This window comes from Pogona vitticeps, chromosome 12 (genome assembly GCF_051106095.1).
Source record: "Pogona vitticeps strain Pit_001003342236 chromosome 12, PviZW2.1, whole genome shotgun sequence".
In the NCBI taxonomy this organism is placed as follows: Eukaryota; Metazoa; Chordata; class Lepidosauria; order Squamata; family Agamidae; genus Pogona; species Pogona vitticeps.
Genome location: NC_135794.1, coordinates 22,649,633 through 22,674,180, shown reverse-complemented (window position 1 = coordinate 22,674,180; position 24,548 = coordinate 22,649,633). Strand labels below are relative to the sequence as shown.

General features: G+C 51.1%; 2 protein-coding genes across 3 annotated transcripts; one reads left to right on the top strand and one right to left on the bottom strand.

Moving 5' to 3' along the window:
- Positions 1-957: 957 nt before the first annotated feature.
- Positions 958-8,393, bottom strand: LOC110072952 (ras-related and estrogen-regulated growth inhibitor-like protein). The gene is made up of 4 exons (XM_020781694.3): positions 6,830-8,393; positions 5,411-5,464; positions 4,282-4,358; positions 958-3,857 (listed from the first exon to the last, which is right to left on the bottom strand). Exons 1-4 carry the CDS (start codon positions 6,969-6,971, stop codon positions 3,432-3,434), a joined length of 699 nt encoding a protein of 232 aa, XP_020637353.1. The 5' UTR covers positions 6,972-8,393; the 3' UTR covers positions 958-3,431.
- Positions 8,394-8,455: 62 nt separating this feature from the next.
- On the top strand, positions 8,456-24,348 carry KIF7 (kinesin family member 7). Of its 2 annotated transcripts, none has more exons than XM_072982305.2 (19): positions 8,456-8,599; positions 10,215-10,598; positions 10,814-11,014; positions 11,596-12,004; positions 12,542-13,079; positions 14,861-14,995; positions 15,340-15,537; positions 16,552-16,727; positions 17,483-17,586; positions 18,138-18,290; positions 18,540-18,742; positions 18,902-19,099; positions 19,688-19,813; positions 20,355-20,531; positions 21,351-21,566; positions 22,418-22,624; positions 22,789-22,987; positions 23,074-23,220; positions 23,568-24,348. In XM_072982305.2, exons 2-19 carry the CDS (start codon positions 10,271-10,273, stop codon positions 23,963-23,965), a joined length of 4,113 nt encoding a protein of 1,370 aa, XP_072838406.2. In that variant the 5' UTR covers positions 8,456-8,599; positions 10,215-10,270; the 3' UTR covers positions 23,966-24,348. The 2 variants fall into 2 exon arrangements, with proteins under 2 accessions (XP_072838406.2, XP_072838405.2); XM_072982304.2 differs by having other exon boundaries at positions 14,858-14,995.
- The last annotated feature ends 200 nt before the right edge of the window (positions 24,349-24,548 follow it).

Below are 24,548 nucleotides of genomic sequence, written 5' to 3'. Positions count from 1 at the left end.
AAGGTTAAGGTAAAGGTTCCCCTTGACATTTAGTCCAGTCGTGTCCGACTCTAGGGGGCGGCACTCATCCCCGTCTCCAAGCCGTAGAGCCAGCATTTGTCCGAAGACAGTTTCCGTGGTCACGTGGCCAGCGCGACTAGACATGGAATGTTGTTACCTTCCCACCGAGGTGGTACCTATTTATCTACTTGCATTTTTACATGCTTTTGAACGGCTAGGTTGGCAGGAGCTGGGACAAGTGACGGGCGCTCACTCCGTCACGTGGATTCGATCTTACGACTGCTGGTCTTCTGACCTTGCAACACAGAGGCTTCTGCGGTGTAACCCGCAGCGCCACCCACGTCCCATGTGGGGGGAAACCAGCACATGAACTAGGAAACCTCTCTGGCGACTCTCACCACCGCTGGGTACCTCTGGAAGGTCTGCTGAACCCCCAGGCGGGGAAAAGGTGGCTCTTCTGGGAATGGACACCAGCAACTCTTGGCATTCCTGACCCACAGTGGCGTTGACTAGGGCTGATGGGCATTGTAGTCCAACAGCCTCTGGAAGGTGTTTGACTCACCTGCCCTGTCTTAAAGGGCAGAATTAAGGACCGCCTGGGGTGTTTGACCAGTGGAGGAAACCACGCCCCGGGATTCAAGAAAGACCCTACTCAGTTTCTGCAGCAACACCATCCACCCCCTAAATTCTGGTTTGAATCTGACCCTTCCCTTAATCAGGGCTTATCAAAGGAGCCACTTTAGCTGAGATGGCTCCCCTTGAGCCTCTCCTTCCCCTGTTCTCCGCAGACAGTCTCCGGATCCCCTGGACTGCAGTTTGGAACTACAACTCCCAAATTCTTAGCCAGCATACTCTTTGAGCCAGCTCAATGGAGGTTATTTACTTATGTATTTACTGCCCTGGGCATTGTAGACGATTAAAAACAAAACACATGCAACATATCCTACACATCTCCTCTGGATATCTATTGCTTTTTATTCCTTTTTTGCACATATTCAAAGTGCCAGCACAGAATTTACTTGAGAAAACAGGTAATATTGATTTTATTTACACCCTGGGCATCAACCCATATAAAGTTTGGGCCCAATAAGAACTTCACAAGAGATCAATACAGAAAGATGATCAAGTAAATCTCTCTTTTTTCCTGTTTTTAAATTCTTCTCCTCAAAGGCCACTCAGCATTTGGTGAGCAAAGAACGTGCCAAGTTATCATGGAGTTGTTCTGGGGTTCTCTTCTCTGCCCCCCCAGGGCACTCCTCACCCAGTCTAAAAAAAAGGGGGGGTTTGTGTTTCTGCAAAACCACGGGGCTTTCTCCCACCCCTCATATCTGTAATACCTTTCTCTTGTACTGGAGGCTCTCACAACAACCTTACAAATTCGGATGGAGTGAGATATAGGACAGTATTCAATGCAGTCTTTGGACCTGCAGAAGGAGCTTCAGTGGGGACAAGGAGGAGTGAGACAGCCCCCTGCAGAAAGCCAAAAAGAAAAAGAAAAACACCCCACAAAATCTTTCATTCCTGCTCTGCAGGGCTGGGAAATTCTCTAGTACGTGGAGAAGGCTGTGGGCCCAGTGAAAGGGATACATATCTTAATACCACCATGAGTGTCACACTGGATACAGGCCATGGCAAATGTCCTCGCCCCGCTCCCCTAAATCTGTGCAACTGAACGCAGGAACAAGCATTATAGATAGCCCGTAATTAGAAAAGTGCATAAGAGTGGGTGGCATGTGAGTGTCACACAAGGGATTTGTTCTGGATTTTGTTAATTAATTTGCTTTGTTCTGTGATGGTTGCTTAAAAAACCCCTTAGTTACCCAGACAAAACATGAACAGATTGGCAACTGAATCTTATTTCAACAGAGGTAACAAGACAGGATCTTGCTGAGGGAAGCAAGCCAGGAAATTCAGGAGAACCAGTTCAGGCCGTGGCCCCCAACTCTGCCTCACGGTAGGGGTGGCTCTAGAAATCAGAGCTCAGGAGATCTACCGGCAAAATAACCTTCCTTCTGTTGAGGAGTCAGATCCTGCCTGTTGCTTGTATCTTTTATCAACCGTCAGAGGCCCTTGGGGATAATTTTTCAGCTGCAGACAAGCCATAGCTTCTACCCAGGATGATTTAAGATCTACCACACCCACACAAGATCCTGGGAAAATGCCAACGTCTCTCTCACCAACTGCCAGGCTGTCAGGAAAAGGATCAAGAAGGAGGGAGAACCGCCATGTAGGACACTGAGTTCCAGGCATTTACTCACAGCATTACAACCCCGCAATTGTTACTCGGGCTTCCAGCAAGCAAGGGGAAAAAAAAATCCAACAACCCAGAAGTGACAGGAGAAATTTGGCATCGAGTGTTATCTCTTAGCTGGAAGAATCCATCTGACAAGGTGCATCTTCGAAGGTGCTAATAAGGGAAGGACTGGAGCAGCCACAGAGCTAAGAGAACAGCCTACCAGGGTGGCCCCATAAGCATCCTGCAAGCAGGAGTCAGTAGACAAAAATCATTTGCATAAAACGCATAGGCTCCTTTCAAGCAAGAGGGCAGAACTGGAAGCTGGTGGGGAGAAGCGACATGCATGGATATGAAAATTAAAAGCCATTTTCAAAATATCATTTGAACAGAACGGCAACACACTTTGCTCAGATAAACAGAAGGAAGCGGTGCCCCCTCTATACTGCCTCGTAGGGGCTTTACAGCACTCTCTGGGCATTCTACAAGTGACTTACGCTGGCTGCACATCCCTCCCACCCGCCCCCAGCAAGTTGGGTAGTCATTTTACTGACCTCGGAAGGGTGGAAGGCTGAATGAACCTTGAGCCAGCTACCTGGGATTGAACCCCGGGTTGTGAGCGGAGTTTTGACTGCAGGACTGCAGTTTAGCCACTTCAGAGGGAAAGAGAGGAACCAACCAACATCTATGGATTCTTATTTAAAGCCCTACCCTCTTGAGGTGCTGGTAGTGGGAAAGGGTGGAGGACTGCAGGTTATCTGGACATCCAGGCAGCCCCCTGTATCACCACCTCTTCGGCCGGGCCATCCTGCAGCCTGCTAATTTTGGGGTACGGTTAATGCTGGAGTTGACAGGGGTCAACGGCCACACATGGCCACCTAGGCTGTTTTTGAACTCTGTGGGCCTCTCCCCCCCCAAAAAAAAATCTGGAAAGTTGCTGGGGTAGTGCTTTTACAGTAAAATAGCCCCCCCATATGAAGATGGAAGTTGGAACAGATAATTGTGGGAGTTTTCATAACATTTGCCCTTTTTGGGGGTGTGGTTGCACCCCATGGGCCAAACAAGGGCCACGAGGTCTCCCCAAAAGCTTCTCCCCTCTGGGTTAAGAGAACAAGGAGGTGCATCATTTTACACAAGAGAAATCCCATTGAGTGGAGGAGGCTGGGAGGCCGAGCCGTCCCCAGGTCCTCCCTCCGTCTTACATCGAGTCCGTCCTTTTCCGGGCAAAGACGGCCGACACGCTCTTGACGATGCTGCGGATCCCGGTCCCTTTCTTGAGGGCCAGCTTGGCCTCGCACAGGCGCTCAGCCAGCGCGTGGAAGACCAGGAGGGCCCCGTGCGAGGCTTCGGCAGCCGATACTTCATAGAACTCGCAGTCCAGGGAGAGGGCCAGGAGCCGTCCTTCCTCGCTGGAGACGGTGCGATGGTGGTGCAGGTCTCGCTTGTTCCCCACAATGACAATGGGGATTTTCTCCTGGCTGGGGCCCTCCTTGGCGGCCTTGATGACCTGGACTTTGGGCTGGACGCTGTCGAAGCTGGCCCGGTCACAGATGCTATAGACCAGAACGAAGCCGTCGGCCCACTGGATGCGCTTATCCCCCGGCGAGCTCTCCTCTGCCTTTTCCTGAAGGGGGAGACCAACAGGGCTCAGTTTTGAATTTAAGAGCACTCGCTCAGCAGTTTGCAAATGAATTATGCAGGCTACATGGAACAGAACTCATGAACAGAGTCTTGACCGCAGTACTGCAGTTTAACCCCTGCATCAGCAACAAATCAGGAGTATTTAAAGAAATTACATTTTGTCCACTGAGAAGGTGCCGAAACAGCTCCCCCCCCCCATGGGCCTGCAGATATATGTCTGCCCTCGTATAGGGCTCCTGTGCCCAGAAATGATATTTTTCTAGACTCTTATCCCATCCTCAAAGGAGAGGGGGGGGGAGAGAGAGAGGTTATTCTAAGGATTTGTTGTGGAGGGTGACCGCGTTCGAAGGTGGGAAGCAAAGGTAGGAAAGAAGATAACATGGGATCCCGCCGGCGAACGCCCTCACCTGTGAACAAGGAAAGTCCCAGATGTGGAAAACCACCTCTCTGCCTTCTAGCGCCAAAGTATGGGTGTAGACAGACTCTGGGTGGGGAAAAGCAGAAAAGTTCTCACTGCCAGAAAGCCATGCCCAAAGGATGAAAACTTGCGCTCTCCCATCCTGAACCTACTGTTCCCTTTGCAAACTGACACTCATCTCTGGTTCTTAGAGATCAGCAGACCTCCTGCCCCCCCCCCCCACAAAGCGTATTACTTGAGCGAATTACACACAACATATGAAGCTGCATGGCCCTCAGCCTTGATGCCAGAGACAGGCTGACCAATGGTGGCACTGCCTATGGGGAAACAGACCTTTCTGGACATGGTGTGCAAAAGTACATAAAAGAAGACCAGTTTGGATAGCTTAGTGGTTGAGGTCTCTGGCTGCAGAGCCAGAGGTTGGGAGTTTGATTCCCCCCGTGGGGGTCACTTCCAGCTCTGCTGTTGTAAGCTCGTAAATTCCACAGCCTCTGGAGGACTAACAGATTTAGTTCGGTGTGATATTTTCTGGAATTCCAGTCCATTTCTTCAGATACATGGGGTGTACTGTTTTGGCTGCAGATTCATGCAGACGATGAACATCATTGTCAGGGCGGGCAAAGAATGAAAGGAGGGAAAGAATATGCCACTGGTTGAATTAATAACAATGATCCAGCCGTGTCAAAGCATTGACTGCCAAAACGTCCTAGCGGTAGGCAACCAGCTAATGCCAATCGGCTGTAGGCTAATACACAAACATCAGCCTTTGTGCCACATCCGTGGGGTATTTGCTTTTCAGGAAGAGTCGGATGTGTTCAAGCCAGAAGTTTTTGTGAAAAAGAAAACAACTCTTTGCGTATAAAATTGTGGCTATGTAGGCCATGTGGGGGAACTGTATTCCCCAAACACAAATACGCACACCTCTAATGCCGGGTTTGGGAAGCTTATGATGAAGCTTGCTCATCGTCTCACAAAAACAATCCAGCTGTTGTTTTAGAATTAATTCTTGCAGAGCGGACTTCTCTGCTTTCCTGGACCATCCAGCCCTCTCTCCCGAAAAGTCAAGAGAAAACAAACGAGCATGAATCTCTTGATGCCGGTCTACCCACGACACTTACCCATGTTTCCGTATTCTCCGATGAACCTCCGGGTGAGAAAGCGCACTGTCAAAGCTGTGAAAAAGAGCAGGTGTTGTGTTACTGATTTACAGGACAGATTTGTCGGGTCTGGGACATGACGGCATTCTGTTGTGAAGCTAAGAAAAGGGATAAGCGGAAAAAGGGGCGCTATACGGAAAATCAGCCTGGCAAATATGAGCCTCGTCAACATATACTTCTGCAGCAGGAAATGTATAGGTTTTCTTTTGGAAGTCAAACAAACATTGTGCAGTTCAGTCCATATGCTTGCAATCATGACCTTATGCTCAAATTCCAGTGACTGAAGACTGGAATCTTATGCATGTTTATAGTTTCATCTTATGCATGTTGATTCAGAACTAAAGCCCCACATCACCGTAGTATCTGCTCTGTATGCACCAGATTTTGCAGGAACATATGACAGAGCTGCTAATTTATTAGCACTTTGTGAGAACAACACCTGATAGGGCTGTTAATTTGCTAGGAACCCTTTGCTTCGCATCTGAGTCTTCGGTTGATATTGCACCCAATCTGGAATGTCGTACCAGATACAGCCACTCCACTTGGGTTCAGCTTTATGGAATTCAGGCTGCAAACCTCAGCTTTATAATGTTTGGAAATGCACCCCATTTAAATTGGTGGGATTGACCTCTGAGTAGTGATAAAGACAATACTGTGGATGCACATATTGCTCAAAACTACAGTAGTAGTAATAATAGTAAGGATAACATTAATAACCATAATGATGATGTGCTGTCACGTCAATTTTGACTTATGGTGACCTTTTAGGGTTTTCCAGGTACTCAAAAGTGTATTCCCCTTCCCTTCCTCTAGGGGCACCCTGGGGCTGTGCAGCTGGCCCAAGGCTACCCAGGCTGGCTCTTCTCCCAGGAGACATCGTGGGGGAATCAAAATCTCAACCTCTGGCTACTTAACCAGACATCAAAACCACTATATTACCAAAGGCTGGGGTGGCGGAAAATACATTCTGTACTACATGCAAGAGCATGAGCTACTTTTATATTTTCGCCTCCTTGCTTCGCATCCTTTAGGAAACCTAATAGATGGATTTCTTTGGAATATTTTTATCCCACCTTTCCCGCTAAAAGAACCCAGGGCAGGGGAGGAAATGTCTTTCAAGACATACAGAGGGTATGAAACCCCCGAGACAGTTCTCACTCTTCTTTTGGGAAGTGGGGAATCGTGTCCTTGAAGTGGCACATGTCCAATGTGCATTGATGCACAGATCCAGCAGAGAAAACCCCCCCCCATCTCCCCCGAGATCTGCCCACTTCTGCCCTTCGGAGGGTTGTTCGGCCGCTTGAGAGACCAGGTGGGTCTACCTCGGACCCCCTTCCTTGTTCCCTTTATTTTTTTAAGCCCCAGAAAGAAGCGGCTCACCGGATTTTCCCACGCGGTCCGCGCCCAGCACCACCACGTTGGCTTCCATCTTCAGCGGCCCCGGTGGGGATGCCTCCGCCCCGGCTTGGTGGTGGTCCGGGGTGAAGCTGGCACTTCTCCGCAAGGGGATCCGGAGAACCATGGAGGAAAGCTGGTTCGGGGCTTCTTTCTGCCCGCTGCTTGACTTTTTCCTTCGCTCTTTCTCCCTGAGAGCGAATGAGTCTCTTCCAACTCTTGGAAAATCTAGTTGTCTTTTGCATGGGTCGTACCATTCTTCATGAACGGAAAGGGGGTTCCCTCCTGGGAGCTTGCAACTGATTTAAAAGATTTCCCCTTTAAAAACGACACACACACAACACACACACACACACACAAAAGACCAGTACACTAATTTTATTCGCCATGAAATCAACACCAGGGACTCCACAGGAAATTTATCCCTGCATTTAGGATACTGGGGGGAAAAAACCCAGTTCTTTTCACTTGCCAGAGCCCTGAAGTGACACAGAACGAGTTACTTGTAACTACCAACATGTAACTGTTAGCGCAACTCAGTTACAGATGACTATAACGTAGTATGGGGGGGGGTTAAATCATTTTGTAGTGTTAATGGTGTGTTTACTTAAATGTTACGCAACAAAGCATCAAGAGGCCACCAGATTTATCTTTGGAAATTAATCGAAGCCGGCTGGGCTTACTGCCGAGGAGACTAGCAGCCTCGCAGTAGGCACCTGTGGGAGGCATGATCCATAGAGATCTGTGCTTCTCAGGGCTGGGGGGGGGGGCTCTCTCTCCACCGATGGTTCATCTTCCATACATTCAAACTCGCCCCATGTCCCAAAAATCTAATTTAAAAAGGCAGTCTTTATCTAATTCTATTTTCTTTCTTCGGACGATCTTATTGCACGATGCCTTTAAGGCTCAGCCCGGACTTTCGCCTGCTGGTAAAGCTAATTTTCAACAGCTAATTATAATAATCTTGAAACTGCAGAAATCGGAAGGGACCCTGTAAGATCATCAAGTCCAACCCCCGTCAAGGACGGACCCGGTGGGGGAATCGAACTCCCAACCTCTGGCTCGGCAGCCAGATTATCTAAATCACTGAGCTATTGAGTTGTCCATTAACGATCATCCTCGTCCTCTCAGAATCGCAGAGTTAGGCGGGACCCAGGAAAAGAAAGCAAAGAATCACGTTTGAACAGTGAAAGATGGGACAGAAGGCGTCTCGATGGTGGGAGAGGAGCGGAGGCTTCCCGCGGCAGGCCTTGGGCTCTTTACTCGGAAGTAAAGGAGAGCCCCGCTGGATCTCGCCCTCCCGGCTTTCTTGCAACATTGTATCGCGGAGAAGAAATCGATTCGCCTTTGCGCGCTCCTGGCGGCCAGGACCCGGGTTGCCTGGCGCACGACTCCCAAGCCCATCGTCCCCCGCCCACGAGGGGGCCGGATCCCACCCAGCCCGGAGGGGAAACGACGCCGCCAAGGCCCGCATTCTGGGGCTTGTAGTCCTCCCCCCCCAAAAAAAAGAGAGCAGGAGGGAGGTTCCCAAAGCTTGCTCCCATCTCACGCTCCTCCCTATCTCCCGGCCCCCTTTCTTTTGCGGGCGGTGGGCCAGAGGAGGAGGAGGAGGAGGCCGGCCTGGCAGGGAGGGAGGCGCCCCCTTTTGACGCCATTTCTCCGCGCCGATCTGGGGCGGTGGGGGGCGGGCGGTCCACCCCACGGCCCCCCCTGTGATGCTCTCCGCGGCGCTCCGGAGCTTCCGCGGGAAGGGAGGTAGGCAGGCGAGCAACAGCCAGGGCGGGGGGGGGGGATTCAGGTCCTCTGAACATGCGCAGAGTCTCTCCTCCTCTGTCCCTCTCTGCCCTCTTTCTCCTGGGGGGGCGTCCAGGATGAGCCCTGCATGGCCGGCTGGGTTGCGTTTTGGGGAAACTGATGCGCGCCCGGGGGGGGGAATTGAACGCCCGCCTCCTTTATTGCATCAGTATGGGGGGGTGGCTGGTCCTAAGCTGGCGGGTAGCAAAATTGACTTGTACCCCCCCCCTTTTTTTCCAAAACGAAAGGGGATCCTGTTTTCCCAAGGGTTGCATGGACAGATGCAACGTGAGAAGGGATTTCTCTAATTCGTGCAAAAAGTTGGTTCATGGGGGGCTGTTTAGGGAATCAGGAATGCATGCAAAATCGGGTGCTGGAGGAGAGCTTTGCCCGATGCTGGGGGGGGGGGGCTGCCAGAAAGACACCCGGGTGAGTTGCTGGCATGGATCGAGACTCATTAAAAGCAATAATGAGTGAACTCAGGCAAAAACTTTTCCCTTGCTTTCATTTTGTTCCATCTGCCAAAGTGGCACAGGCAGGCCTTGGCCGGACGTCGGCCCCTTCGGATATTGTCTCGCTTTTATTGTATATTAGGTTCCCATTTTTAATGCATTTTGTATTTAGACTCCCCCGGGGGTCTTAACATAAAAGGGTCACAGAACGTTCTTACAGAAACCTGTTGTAGAGAATAATTTGGGGCTGCCACTGGGACGCTTCGGTTGTTGTTTTCTGTATCAGATTCGCACAAACCACTCGCCATTTCCATGTCAGTTTTATATAGGGGGGTGCCCCTACTCCATCGCATAAATCGGGGGTGGCTGGACTTCCTCAGGCTCCTAGGAGGCCTAGAAAAGTCAAACCAAAGTGTGACCGTCCGGTCCGCACAAGGAAGCAAACCTGGTAGCGAATTTGTTAAATTTGTGATGGTGACCGAACATGGCGCCACAAATTCGGTCTTTCTCCTTAGCTGGGCAAAAAAAGACAGTTAGAAATGGCAGCTTCGGGTTGGCTTGCAAGCGTTGGTTTGGTTTAAACCGGGGCTGTTGTTATCCTTGACTTTGGAAAAGTGGCTTTTTCATAGGCTTGTTTCTCCAGTGCCTGTCTTGAATACAGAAGCTGACGAAAGGAGCAAGGGAGAAGGTGGGGGGGGGGGGAAACAAACTCTGGTTTGTTTCAACATTTAAAAGACAACATTGATGTGACAGACAGTGCTTAATGTAATGTAAAAATGTGACCAGTGAGACTTTGCAAATTTTTTCTCCTTTGTGTGTGTGTGCATGTGTGTTTATTTTTTTTTACTGAGACAATATTATGTGCTCTAATTTGAGTGTTGCTGGCTGGATAGCTCAGTGGTTTGGGTCTTGATTCCCCCACTTGGGCCTCTTGGGAGAAGAACCAGCCTGGGTAGCCTTGGGCCTGCTGCACAGTCCCACAGCGCCCCTAATGGAAGGGAATGGTAATACACTTCTGAGTACGCTCTACCTGGAAAACCCTGGAAGGGGTCACAGCAAGTCAGAATTGATGGGACGACACATAATTGTTATTCATTTGACTTGTTTTTCCGCTTGTGTCCCAGGCTGGGAGAGGGTGCCCTTGCTTGGTTGATGGCTGTCGTGATTCTTCGAGCCGACCATGGGCCTGAAAGCGAAGGCCCAGACGTCCGCCGAGGAGACCCCTGTCCGGGTGGCTGTGCGCATTCGCCCCCTGCTACCCAAGGAGCGCCTGCGCGGCCACCACACATGTCTCAGTGCTGACCCGGAGGCGAGGAAAGTGACCCTTGGGCGCAATCGCCACTTCCACTTCGACACCATCTTCACCGAGGCGTCGGACCAGGAGTCGGTGTACGCGGCCTGCGTCCAACCGCTGGTGGAGGCTTTCTTCGAAGGATTCAACGCTACCGTGTTTGCCTACGGGCAGACGGGCTCCGGAAAGACCTACACCATTGGAGAAGCCAGTGTCTGTGAGTTGTAGGACATAGTTCAACTGGTGGGTGGCTGATAAGGTGTGGAAATTCCGACACAGCGGAGTTGCTTTTTGGGTTGATTCCAGCTTGGCGGTTCATGCCCACCTCTCATCAACAGAAATGAGCAAACCCTGCAGAGGGCTGAGCTTTCTCTCCCTTGTTTTTCCTGGCATCCCTTCCAGCCGTTGACTCCCTCCTTCCCTCCCTTTCAGCTGCCATCAACGAGGATGAGCAGGGCATCATCCCACGAGCCATGGCCGAAACCTTCAAACTCATGGATGAAAACAGCCTGCTGGACTGTACGGTTCGCATCTGCTATCTGGAAGTGTACAAAGAAGAGTTTCGGGACCTGCTGCAGGTGGAGACGGCGAGCAAGGATATCCAGATCCGAGAGGATTGCAAGGGCAACATTGGTAAAAAAGACAATTGACCGCTTTTCTTGGAAATGCTGACTCTGTGACCCTCCAGGCATGCTTAGACCCTAACCCTCATCTGCCTTAGCTCTTAGCCAAGGCATGATACCGTTCGGGAGAGAAAGTGAGCCATATCTGTGGATAGGTTTGCCATTTTTCTCCCTCCTGTGAGGAAGATGATAGTTATTCCTAGCCTAGAGTATCTGATCTGGCTGCAGAGCCAGAGGTTGGGAGTTTGATTCCCCCACTGGGTGCCTTCTTGACAGAGGCTGGACTGGATGATCCTTCCAGCTCTGCCGTTCAGAGGTTATGATGGTTTGTCCAAGGCTGAACAAATGGCAGAGGTGGGATTTGAACCCATAGCTGCTAAAAACAGACACAGTGGGCCAGTGGGCCTCATCTCCTGTTCCCCTCGCATGCTTTCCCTTTCTTGGCAAAAGGTTAGTTTCTCATTTTCCCTTTGTTCTGACCGGGTGTCAAAGAGTCTAGACATCTCACTGGTCCCTCCTTCCTTCCTTCCGAACCATTTTTCTCATGCGTTTCCTCCTTGACCGATCTTCGTTCTCTCTCTCCCTTTCCAGTGCTCCATGGGGTGAAGGAGACTGAAGTGGAGGGTCTGGACGAGGTCCTGAGCCTGCTGGAGATGGGGAACGCGGCTCGGCACACGGGGGCAACCCACCTCAACCGGAAGTCGAGCCGCTCCCACACCGTCTTCACGGTGACCATGGAGCAGCGGCGCAGCCCCGGGCGCCTCGCCAGCCAAGAGAAAGCCTCCATCCCGGCCTCGGGCCAGGTTCTCGCCTCCAAATTTCACTTTGTGGACCTGGCCGGCTCGGAGCGGGTGGTGAAGATGGGGAGCACGGGGGAGAGGCTCAAGGAGAGCATCCAGATCAACACCAGCCTCTTGGCTTTGGGCAACGTCATCAGCGCTTTGGGGGACGCTCGCCGAAAAAGCGGCCACATCCCTTACCGGGATTCCAAAATTACAAGGTACTATAACTCCTTCGCTTCATCCCCCATGGCTTGCTTTAGCTAGCACATCGGCCGGCCGGCCTTTGTCGTTTTCTTCCTCTCTTGATGGCTTGGCCAGTTTCCTGATTTATTTTTAAATATTTTATCCCGCCTTTCTCCTTAAGAAGGACCCAAGGCGGCTTACGTCCTTAAAAGACCATATTTAAAGCTAAAACCAATGAGTATACAAAGGCGGCTGACATCCTTAAAAGACAGTATTCAAAGCTAATATTTTAAAATATTTTAAAAGTTCAAGACTTAGTGTTTTTAAGCTTTGAATATTGTCTTTCAATGATGTAGGCTTTCTCTTTATAGTCATTGTTTTTAGCTTTAAATACAGTCTCTCAGTGATGTTAAAGCACGCTGGGTCCTTTTTTAAGGAGAAAAGTGGGGTGAAAATGTTTTAAGTCAATAAACGCAAGCATTTTTTTTGCTACTTTGGAACAGTCTTGATTCTTTTGATGCTCCCCGCCATGGGAATTCCTGGGTTGATTTCCCCATCTCTGTATGCCGCAGGATTCTGAAAGATTCCCTCGGTGGCAATGCCAAGACCGTGATGATCGCCTGCCTCAGCCCTTCCTCCTCCGACTTTGACGAAAGCTTGACCACGCTGAACTACGCCAGCCGGGCTCAGAATATCAAGAACAGGGCGGTGGTGAACTGCCGCAAGGAGGCCGAACATCTGGAGGAGCTGCCTCTGCGGCTCAAGAGCCTGCCGACGGCCTCGGAGCGGCGGCACCGCTCCGAGACCCGCATCATCAACCGCTCCGAAGCCCCCGCCAAGCCCAGCCCGGGGGATCCGGCCGGCCGCTTGCAGGCGGAATGCCGCCACTACCGGACGTGCACCGACGCCGCCTACCGACTTCTGACAGAGCTCCAGGGGGGTGGCCGCCTGACGGTGGATCAGGCCCTGCGGGTGAAGGAGTGGCTGGGCGCCGTGGAGGGTGAGAGGAGCGAACTGAGCTCCGCCTCGGGTCTGGACAGCGGGATCGAGAGCACTTCGGCGGACGATCCAGCCCACCGAGAACTGAATTCAAATTTGACCAAGCCCCAGGTACTACTGGGAGGGGAGAACCTGGCTGCTCCTGGTGGGGTTCTTGCCAAGAGGCAGAGTGAGACCCCACAGCACTGGCCACGGAGTCTCGGTGGCAGGGAGTCTGTTTATTTCGAGGCTGGCTTGTTGACATAGTTAGGGCGGTGAGTTTAGCTTGGGGGTTGTTGTTTAGTCGTTAAGTTGTGTCCGACTCTTCGTGACCCCATGGACCAGAGCACGCCAGGCCCTCCTATCTTCCGCTGCCTCCCGGAGTTGTGTCAAATTCATGTTGGCTGCTTCGGTGACCCTGTTGAGCCATCTCGTCCTCTGTCGTTCCCTTCTCCTCTTGCCTTCACACTTTCCCAACATCAGGGTCTTTTTCCAGGGAGCCTTCTCTTCTCATGAGATGGCCAAATTCTTACAGCCTCAGCTTCAGGATCTGTCCTTCCAGGGAGCACTCAGGGTTGATTTCCTTCAGAATGGATAGGTTTGATCTCCTTGCAGTCCAGGGGACTCTCAAGAGCCTCCTCCAGCCCCACAATTCAAAAGCATCAATTCTTTGGCGGTCAGCCTTATTTATGGTCCAGCTTGCCCCCATCTCCTTATGGAAGGTTCTTAGTTCAGCTTTTGTCATCCATAGCCCCCCCACACACACACACACACATCAGATTCAGAGGATAAGACAGGAGAATTCAGCTGATCCCCCTTCTCCACCCTGGGCATTTATTATCTGTCACATTCATAATGCTGGTCCAGAACAAAAGTTTAGCAAGGAAACAGAATTTTGAAAAGCACTCAACATTCACAAGGCTTAGAAAGGTGATGGAAACTTGATGTGGATTTTTTAAAACATCATTCAGACATCACCTTTTAAAAAAACATTTTCCCCCCAGAGCCGTTTATAAACCACTTCGGTCAGGTTAATGACAGCAGAATTCACCTCTCTGGTAATTTTTTTCTCCTGTGGAGAAGGTTTCCATTAGTAAACTTTGATTCATAAAATGACAAAATAACAAAATGAATAAATACTCATCAAATTATCTCCTTTCAAAGCTGTTAGTGGCCTTTTTTGTTTTGAAGGCTGCTGTCTTGAGATTTTACCTCTTTCCGGTTTTTTAATATTCCATTAGCCATAATTTCCAAATGAAGTTTTGAATGAATTTGAATAGAATAGCGAATGCATTTGAATATAACATTTAAGCAACATTAAAGATCCAGTTATAAACCTCATAGGCTTTGCAAAATTCCACAAAGTGCCATGAGATTTACATATAAGTAAAAAAATTGCCCTGTGCAGCGGCTGATTTATATAGATTTTTTATTCTGAATTAAATATATGAGTTCAAGTAATGAAGGAAAAAAAAAACAGATTTTGACATACTTGCATAAGGTAAGATTGACTCAGGGTATGAATTGCTGGATAGCTCAGTGAGTTAACTCGTCCTTGAAAAATGGCTCGCTCTGCAGAAGCAAAGAGATCCAAGTGATGGGAAACCATCCTTGACTGTCAGTTGCACAGACGAGGGCGCTGCCTCTCTCATTGAACAACCCTTGTCCTCGGCGTCTAATTAGAACTGGTCTAGCAGCCATCGTCTCCCTGCCACGGGCTCCTTTCTCTTGCGGGATTAAAAAAGTTCATTTAGCGTGCAGTCATTCCTCCGGATGCAGGAACCCCTTCTCTGCAACTGGACGGTCCAAAGGGTTTCCTCCGCACGGATGCTGCATATTCCTTGTACAGAGGCATCCGTTGTGTTTAGCCAAAGCCCACGAGAGAGGGTCACCTCCTCCGCTCTTTCCAGCAGGACCCTAGAAAAGGACCCGAGTCTGCACACGAGGAGACCGTGATGAGGCTGGAGAGGCACATTGAGCGCCTGGAAGAGGAGAACCGGGATTTCCTTGCGGCTCTCGAAGATGCCATGGAACAGTACAGAATCCAGGTATCGCCTGGGTGTGGAGGGAAGTGTCCTCTTTCTCTCTCTCTCCCTCCATGTTTCACTGTCCAGTGATTTGGGAATCGAGGCGTCGTCTACCCTGTTTCCAGGCTCGTTTGCCTCCCTTGGGCTTTCATTAAAGGGTCTTCTCTTTCTGCTTCTGCTCTCCTGGGATGGCCGGTGGTCCACCTTCTCACCCTATTCTTGTGAGCCACTTGATCTCCCTTCTGACAAGCCTTGGGGGGCGTGGTTTGTCCAGGTTGGTGGACTTGATGCCCTGATGGGTCCCTCGGGGCAGACGAAGGGCCTTCTTGGGCCATGATGTCTGCATCGTTTCGGTTCCTTTTCAGAGCGCCAAGCTGCGAGAGCAACAGGACGTCATCTATGAACTACACAAGTCCCTGCAGAAGGAGAGGCCTCAGGCGGACGCCTCCGAGCTGCTGCAGAACATCTTCCTGGTGGAGGCTGGCCAGAGGCCCCACACAGCTCCCGTGGACACAGACTGGGTCAGCCCCCGGCTCAGGCTCGGCCAGAGCAACGGCAGCAAGGTTTGTGACTTATTTGTGGCATTCTGTCTGACCGTGGCGAGGATCCTGGGTAAGGCTGGCAGAGGGTGGAGTCCTGCCAGTGAACCTGAGAGGCGGTCCTGTCAGACTCAGGGGGAAGCTTCCAGCCCTCCCTGCATCCAGCCAGTGACCGTCTCTGCTTGAGGCGTGAGGGCAGAGCTTTCACAAGAAGGCAGAATCGATGTACTGCATTTTTCCATGTATAAGACGCCCCCATGTGTAAGACGCCCCCATGTATAAGACGCCCCCCCCACTTTTCTAATCCAAAATTAAGAAATCTAAGTGGGGCTTAGCAAGTGTAAGGGGAAAGGGATCAAAGTGCTACAAAATCGCTTTGATCCCTGGTTTCCCCTCCACTTGTTTTTGTTCTCAGCTTACTTCTGTGTATAAGACAACCCTCAATTTTTAGTCGAAAGATTTTAGACAAAAGTATAGTCTTATACATGGAAAAATACGGTAGCCTTGCCTGCTCTTAAAAAAAAAGATCAAGGATGAAGTCATGTGGTCCCCAAGATGACACAAACAGAAAAGTGGCCGGTTTCTTTGAGTGGACCACCAAAAAAGTAAATAAGTAGCAAGCTTTCATGGATGACCTCCCCTTCATCAGGCTAAGCACGCCTCCTTCATGGAGAGCAGAAAAAGTGTAGAAGAAGTGGATTTCATCCTGAAAGCTTGCTACTACTTTACTTTTTTTTTTAGTTGTCCAGTAAAAGGTACTGCCCACTCTTTTGTTTGTTTAAAGAAAAAAAAATGCATGCTCCATGTTCAGTCAAGAGTTTCTCCTGACCGATATACTGTACAGCAGGAGGTGCATGTTCATGGGCTCCGTGCCCATCGTTTCACTTATATGTGGTCTGAAAATATTGAAAACATTAAAAGGAAAAAAAAAACCTAGAAATGCATGTTTTCATGATGTACTTACCAGAACCGGCCACTAGAGGACACTGGAGACCACACTATGTATCCGCTTAACATTCCTTTTGCCTTTCCTGACAGCTCCACTGTGTTCCTGCTTCCAATGGGGAAGACTTGTTGGAGTTTACTGGATTTTACCATCAAAGGCTCACCCAGGGCTCCGTGGGCCCTGATGGGATACCAACCCTGGAGCTGGACAAGGCTTCGGAGCAGCCGTCTGTGAAGTGTGAGCAGGTGCGGTCTCTTCACCAGCGCAGGTAAGCAGAGGCGGAGATGAAAGGGGGAAAAATATATATTTTCTGGGCAAGTAGAAACTGATGGGTTCCCTCTCTTGAGCCCCCAGGGAAAGGTTTCCAGTAAGGCTGGGGACGACCTCATCTTGCAAGACTCCAGATGGTGGACTACAGGTCCCATGATCCCTCATCTTTGACCTTATTGAGGCTGATGGGAGTTGCAGTCTGCCAGCAACTGGAGGGACACCCTCATATAAAGGCGTGTTGCTGGCTCAACAGACCTACTGGTAACCAGTATGGTGTAGTGGTTACAGCAACAGACTAAGACACTGGAGACCATGGTTCGAATCCCATTCGGCCATGGAAATTCACTGAAGTGGAAGTGATAAAACCAGTCTTTAAATATCTCAGTTACCTTGAAAGCCCTTTTAGGGTGACTGTAAGTTGGGACTTGGATTCCCCATTGTGTCTCCCGTGAGTAAAGCCAGCCTGGGTAGCCTTAGGCCAGCTGCACAGTCCCAGGGCTCCCCCTGGAGGAAGGGAATGGTAGCACACTTCCGAATTCTCTCAACCTGGGAAAACCCTAAAAAAGAGTCGCTCATAAGTCAGAATGGACTGGACCGCACATGATTGGTATGATTTAAACAGAGACATAGGAGGGCCAAGAGTCCCTTTAAATGGTTTGTTCTTGTTCCCAGAGACAGCTAATGAGCTCCCCCTTTTTTTTAGCTTGATGGGTGTCTGAGCCGCTTTAAGGAGAACCCCTTGTTCCTTTGTAGAAACGGGATCCACACCTGGAGCAAAGAGGAGTGGTCCCCCGAGAGGAGCAGGAGATGGAGCAAAGGCAACTTAGCGCTGATCGAACCTGCAGGACTCTCCGGAGGTAGGACAGAGAAGGCGGCTCTTCGGCTTCTCGCTTGGACACCTTGGTGGAAGCAGAGTTCCACCACCACCACCCCCAATTTTTTTTTCAGAGAATCTTAGCTCCGTTCTTGGAATTCTGGGAAGGAAAATAAAGACCCAAGCGATCCTGAAAGCAAAGCGTTGTGCCACCAAAATCTTCCATAATTCCCAGTTTCGTTTGGGGCGGAACTGGGTTGTTTGGTCCCTAAAGGACCACAGACCTGGCTGGCCCTCTGGCTGATGCCTGGACCGGTGATCTCCGGGGGTTCTCGCAGGATGCGGGGCCACCGTGCCGCAGCCCTCGTGTGGTTCTGTCAGGGTCTTCTTTGCTGCTCCGTCTCGGGGGGGGGGTCTTTTCTTGTTGCATGTGTGAAGAGACCAGAAGGCAAGATAAGATAGCGCCGTCTGAGCTTAAGAAAACGGGGATGGAACGTTAAGTTTGTGGACCTCAAGATTTAACCCCTTTTCCCCTTCACAAGCTGTGTGACGAAACGTCTCTGTTTTATTTGGGTTTTTTTTTTTTTTTTGTAGGGGGCTGCAGGAGACCAGAGGTGGGCAACCTCGGAGAAGGTTTTTCCGAGAAGGATTCCGAGCGGCGGCTGCTTCAGGCCCACCAGAAGATCCGGGAACTGGCCATCAACATCCGCATGAAAGAGGACCTGATTGTTGAACTCGTCAAAACAGGTGCCTGAAACGAGGAGATGACGGATCCTGGAATGGGGAGGGGGTGCTTTGTGGCTCTTGGGGTGCACCTTTTAGCACCCCAGGGCCAAATACAGAGAGGTTCTCGGGGGGGAGGGGCTCATTCCAACATAGCTCTTCTGCTTAGGAAAGGTAATCTTCGCTTGACCTGTGACTGTCTTCTCGATCCTTGGGGTTGTTCTCCATGAATCCCCGGGGCGGGGGGCTGACACCGAGGTCGGCTTCTTCCAGGCAGGCACGCCCAGAGCATGAATAAGCAGTACTGCCAGAAGATCCGAAGTCTGGAGTTAGAGACCGAAGAGGTGCGAGTAGAACTGAGCGAGAGCCAGAGGCAGCTGCAGGCGCTGGAGGGCAAGGAGCCCCGGGACCCAGCCGAGAAGCGGAAACTCCAGGAATATCGTCGCAAAGTGGCGGCCGCGGAGAGCAAGGCCAAGGTGGGTGCGGAGAGCGAGGCAGCTGAGAGGGGTCCTGATTATGGAAAGTTGGGCCAAGGGAGGACCGAAATCGCTTCGGCCTGGCAGGGCGCCTCATTTCGGGCCGCCAAGAGGAGAGCGAGAGAGAGAGAGAAACCATCGCCTGCCCGTCCGTTTCAGATCCTGCAAGAGAAGAAGCAGGCGGCGGAAAAGCTGGTCTCCCTCTCGGCTCAGAACGAGACGCGCCTGCAGGAACTCGAGCGGCACGTGCAGAGGATGCGGCGGCAGCAGGGGGAGCTGCAGCGGCGGCTGCGGGAAGAGGTGGAGCAGAAGCGGCGCCTGGAGGCGGAGATGCACAAAGGGCAACATCGGGTCAAGGTAGTGGCGGTGGTGGGGCTCCCCCCTCCCAGGCGCCCAGGCCAGTGGAGAGGCAGCCGCAAAAGCCGGAGAGGGGGTGGGGGAGAATTCTGTTGGCTTCCTTTGGGTCCAGTTGAGACGGCTTCCCTGGCCCCAGGATTCCCAATCTGGGGTCCCCAGAGGTGCCTGGGACGACTGCTCCTAGAAATCCTGGGCTGGCATCACTTGTGGCGAAGGCTTCTGGGAGTTGTAGTTCCAGATCACCTGGGGAGCCCAGGTGGGGAACCAGTGATCTAGAACAGTTACACAACCGGCGACACTTTCTAAAATAGGCTTATTTCTTGCTTTGTCCCTTCTTTTGCCCTTTGAGAGTGTGTGTGTGTGTGTTTGTGTATGTGCACCATTTTTTCAGCTCCACCCAAGTATTTTACAGGTGCCATGTTTCAAGAGCTGTTGGAGGGCATCATCCCCCTTCTAAGACAGCTCCTGCTTTCTTGACGTGACCCTCTACGAAGGGCAGACGTCTGTCGGGCCAGGGGTTTCAGGACTGAGCGGCTTGCAAGGAACACCCAGGGTAGCTACGATCCTCTCCTCTTTTTTTGGATTCAGGAGCTAGAGCTGAAACAGGAGCAGCACCAGAAGATCCTGCGCATCAAGACCGAGGAGGTCGCGGCCTTTCAGAGGAAGCGCCGGAGCGGCAGCAACGACTCCATGATCAGCCTGGAGCAGCAGCAGGTAAGACGGCGCCCGAGCCCTTCGCCTTTTTCCCCACGCGGGGCGTCTCTTCCCCCGGAAAAGCATTCCCGTAAACGACAGGAGGAAAGTCCGTTTCGACATCCTTGTTCCAGAAAGGCCGAAATCGGTGGGGCATGGACAGTCCTGGCGTGGCTTAAATTGGAGCATCTCTCTAATAATCCCCAGTGGGGTGCGGCAGATAGAGTGAGGGGCCAAGACTCAGGGGACCCGGGTTCGAATCCCTTTCTCGGTCATGAAGAAAAAAAAAGGCCTTAATTCTCTCACCCTGGAAGCCTTGTGTCATCAAGTCAATTCTGACTTAGGGTGACCCATTTTTGGGGTTTTCCAGGTAGAGAATACTCCGAAGGGTTGGCCCCTTTCCTCCTTTCTCGCCCCCCCGAAGACTGTGCCGCTGGCCCACGGGGGCTCCTGGGAGATAGCCCCCCCCCTTTTTCGGGAAGCCGTCATGGCAAAACTCATATTCCCCCATCGGCTTGGGCTACCGGTGGCCAATTCCTCTTCCCGGCTCCTTTCCGAACAGAAAATCGAAGAACAGAAGAAATGGTTGGACCTGGAGATGGAAAAAACCTTGGAGCAGCGCCGGGCTTTGACCGAACTGGAAGACGAGCTGACCAAACGGGAAGCCATCGTGGCCAAAAAGGAGGCTCTCCTGCAGGAGAAGAACGGCCTTGAGAACAAGAGGCTCCGCTCAAGCCAGGTGGGTTGTGTTGTTGTGGTTGTTTTGACTTCTTGTGCTACCGCACTCTCTGGGCGGGTGCACAACCTCATTATGGAAACAACAACTTTGCTGCCGCCCCCCCCCCCCCCCAGCGAGCTGGGAACCCATTTGTCTGACCTTGGAAGGATGGAAGGCCAGTTCAGTCCTGAGCTTGTCTACCCGAGCCCTTTAGGATCAAAATCCGGTTGTGAGCAGAGGCTCGACTGCAGGACTGCAGTTTATCCACTGCTGCTTAGCTTCCTGATTTTATTTGCAAAAACATTACCGAATTTTTCCGTGTATAAGACGCCCCCATGTATAAGACACCCCTCAGTTTTCTAATCCAAAATTAAGAAATCTAAGTGGGGCTTAGCAAGTGTAAGGGGAAAGGGATCAAAGCGCTGCAGGATCGCTTTGATCCCTGCTTTCCCCTCCACTCGTTTATGTTCTCAGCTTACTTCCGTGTATAAGACAGCCTTCAATTTTTAGTCTAAAGATTGTAGACAAAAGTATAGTCTTATACATGGAAAAATTCAGTAATAACTTTTTTTCTTAGCAAGGGAGAAAAGGCATAGCATTGTCATGCACTGGATGGTGTCACCTCCATGCATGCAAGGTGGGCCAACATAATGGGCACCTTCGAACAAACTGCTGCCGATTGTGAATGATCAGATGTACTGGTTGCTCGGTCACCTTCGCACAGCTCGTCTCCAGCTAGACAAATCCAGATTCTCTGTGGTTTATTTCGTAAGAGGTCCAAATCCAGAACTTTAAAGGTGCCCGCGTCACCAACCAGATTTTGGGTTCTCGTTGGCTCAGGCCCTGAACGATGACATCCTGAGAGTCTCCAGCCGCCTGGAGGATCTGGAGAAAGAGCTCACCCAGAAGAACGGGCAGCTGTGCCACGGCAGCGCCCATGATCAGCAGCACATCCGCCAGGAAATCGAGAATCTGCGCCAAGAGAAGGACCAGCTGCTCAAGCAGAGGCTGGAGATCGACAGCAAGCTGCGCCAGGGGACTTTGCTCTCCCCAGAGGTCAGTGGGCGGCTTTCGTGGCCAAGTGTGCAAAGCATCTGGCACACCCAGCGAGCCACGCTAGTGGGACATCCGACGGGTGTGGCGCTTAACGGTGTTGTTTTTTATTCTGTTTTGCCTGTGTTTTTAACTTTGTTTCTTTTAATTCTGTAAGTCCCCTTGAATCCTTTAGGAGAAAGATGACATAAAATACAGTGGTGCCTCGCGTAGCGACGATAATCGGTGCAGCAAAAATTGCTGCAAAGCGATTCTGTTGTTATGCGATATTAAAAAGCCCATAGGAATGCATTGAAACCCCTTCAATGCGTTCCTATGGGCTTCAGACTCACCTTTAAATGAAAATCCTCCATACAGCGGCCATTTTCACTGCCTGGTAAGTGAGGAATCCGTCCCAGAAAACAGCGGGTAACCATTTTTTTTACCCGGAGGCCATTTTGGAACCGCCGATCAGCTGTTAAAAAATCATTGCTTTGCGATGATCGGTAAGCAAAACAAGGTACCGATCATCGCAAAGCGATTTTTCCCTATTTAAAACATCGCAATGCGATCGCAAAATCTTCGTCGCGATGCGATTTCATCGTTAAACGGGGCGCCCGTTAAGCGAGGCACCACTGCATTCATTCATTCATTGCCAACGTACAGCTCTGGGAGGTTAACAAAGGTTAAAACACACTACTGTATTCAGCTTCACCCACAAAGACATAAATAAAGCAGGATGTCCAGTAATAAAAATAAAAGAACTAGATGGCAAATCAGAATGAACAAATAGTGTGTTGGAAAAATTCCTATAGTAAGAAGCGCCATCTTTGTTACTTAAACATGTGGTTCTCTTGGATATTTCTTTCGCTCAGGAGGAACGGATCCTCTTCCAGTTGGATGAAGCCATCGAGGCTCTTGACGCCGCCATTGAGTACAAGAACGAATCCATCACCTGCCGGCAGCGGGTCCTCCGCTCGTCCGCCAGCCTCCTGTCCCAGTGCGAGATGAACCTCATGGCCAAACTCAGCTACCTCTCTTCCTCGGAGACCCGGGCGCTGCTCTGCAAGTACTTTGATAAGGTACGTGTGCCCTCGGTCGGCGGAATGAGACTTGGCCGAATGGCTGAGTAGAGTTTTGGCTGCATGGCTGCAGTTTAACTGCCCCGAGGCTCCTGGAAGTGTTGGAGAGACTATATGTGCAGGCTTATGTTTTCTTCTTATTTGTTTTTTCCCCTCCTGGCTAGGTGGTGACTCTGCGGGAGGATCAGCACCGCCAACACATGGCCTTTTCCGAGCTGGAGATGCAGCTGGAAGAGCAGCTGCAGATGGTCTTCTGGCTGGAAGTGGCCGTGGAACGCCAGCGGCTGGAGACGGACCGGCAGCTCACGCGCCAGCAGAAGGAGCACCAGCAGCAGGTCCAGCTCCTGCTTCAGCAGAGCCGGGGTAAGTACGGTTCCCCTCGCTCCCCCGGGGCGCGACCTCTCACGGGTCGCCCCTTTCCCCGATCTGAATGGGTTCCCTCCTCGCAGAGCAAATGGAGGAAGGCCAGGCCAGCAGCTGCCTTCGGTACGAAGGGAGGATCCGGGCACTGGAACAGGAAGTGGCCCATTATCAGAAGGCAAACCAAGAGCTGAGCCAGCGACTCGGCCTGAACCAGCTGGAGGGTCAAGGCAGAGGTGAGGTGGTGCTCGGAGAACCTGACCTTTTGCAAAATCTCTAGCCCCCAAAGCCTAGTTTGGGATAGACAAGCAGAATCCCCTGATTCACTTTTTCACCATCTGAATATTAAAAGATCAATCCTAGAAACATGTAGAACGGGCTGCTTAGAGAGGACCAGAGGCCGTTGCTCTGCATGGCATTTGCAGTGACCTGTGTTCTTCAGGATCGGTGGGCGTTGGGTGGGCTTGGAGCCAATCCCCCCTCCCCAAAAATATGGAGGTCCTCCTGTAGGGTGGGAGTTCGTGACCAGGCAAAGAGTTGCTCCAAGCCATCCCACTGGAATGGGCCTCTCTTCTCATAACAGGAACGGAAAGAATCCCGCGTGCTGCAGGGGACCGGCGTGGTTCACTTCGGGGACAGGACGACTTGAGCGGCCATGCTCCGTTGGAGCCATGCATGCCGACGGAGGCCTCTGAGAGAAGACCCAGGAACGGAGAAGAGGCCAGAGGCTCGGTCAATGCGCCTTTGCCGTCCACCTGGAGGCGAACCTCCCTTGCGAGCGTCCACTCTTTAGTACCGGACGATGTTCACCAGAAAGAGACTGATCTCCTGCCCCGAGCTGGCCAGACCAAGGAAGGATCCGTCCTGCAAAGCTTCGCTCCACTTCTGAAACCTCGGACGGAAGTTTACAGGGCCGGCCCAAATGTTGTCCCTGGGCTGTTTTACCCGGAAATCATCGATGTTAGGAGAAACCCCCTCTAAGCCCTGCTCCGTCTCAAAGCTGACACGTCGTGGAGGCTGCTTGCCAAAGGCATGAATACACCAGCCTGTACCAGCAGTCCCTGAAGGGGCTAATGTCCCCCTGGAGCTAACAAGCCTTTTATAGGAGCTGCCTGGAGTTTTTATTTTTCCCTGCTCCCCTCTTGGGATCAAGGAGGAGCCGAGAAGAAGCAGATGGAGCTTTTAATTCTACAGTAGGTGTCCTTATTTACAATCCTGGTGCCTCCCCCCCCAAGGAAGACGCTTGTCTAACGTGGGGAAGCTATTCAGAGTGTTTACTATATGAAATGATATTAGGAACTGTGTAAATATTTTAAATAACCTTTTATACTATTGTTTTCTAATAAAGCAACATCCTTTTGTAAGTTAGTTTACTGTATTTCATATATTCCTCGTACCTTTCAGTGAACGGGTCACAGCCTGGACCAAAATAGTACGGCGTTTGTACTCCTTGCTGAGATGGACCTGGCACCTGGATGGACGGTAGTTTGGATTTTGGCTTAAGAATCCCTCGCAGGGGAAACCCAGTTGCGGCAAAACCCACAAAACGAGGATATGAATTGGC

Excerpts from the sequence above, each read along its gene's own strand:
- KIF7 (XM_072982304.2), top strand. The coding sequence starts at position 10,271 with ATGGGCCTGAAAGCGAAGGCCCAGACGTCCGCCGAGGAGACCCCTGTC. Across the intron at positions 19,100-19,687 it reads AAGGGCAACATCGGGTCAAG|GAGCTAGAGCTGAAACAGGA; the intron begins GTAGTGGCGGTG and ends TTTTGGATTCAG. Across the intron at positions 23,221-23,567 it reads GCTGGAGGGTCAAGGCAGAG|GAACGGAAAGAATCCCGCGT; the intron begins GTGAGGTGGTGC and ends TTCTCATAACAG.
- LOC110072952 (XM_020781694.3), bottom strand. The coding sequence starts at position 6,971 with ATGGTTCTCCGGATCCCCTTGCGGAGAAGTGCCAGCTTCACCCCGGAC. Across the intron at positions 5,465-6,829 it reads GGACCGCGTGGGAAAATCCG|CTTTGACAGTGCGCTTTCTC; the intron begins GTGAGCCGCTTC and ends TCTTTTTCACAG. Across the intron at positions 4,359-5,410 it reads CGGAGAATACGGAAACATGG|AGTCTGTCTACACCCATACT; the intron begins GTAAGTGTCGTG and ends TTCCCCACCCAG.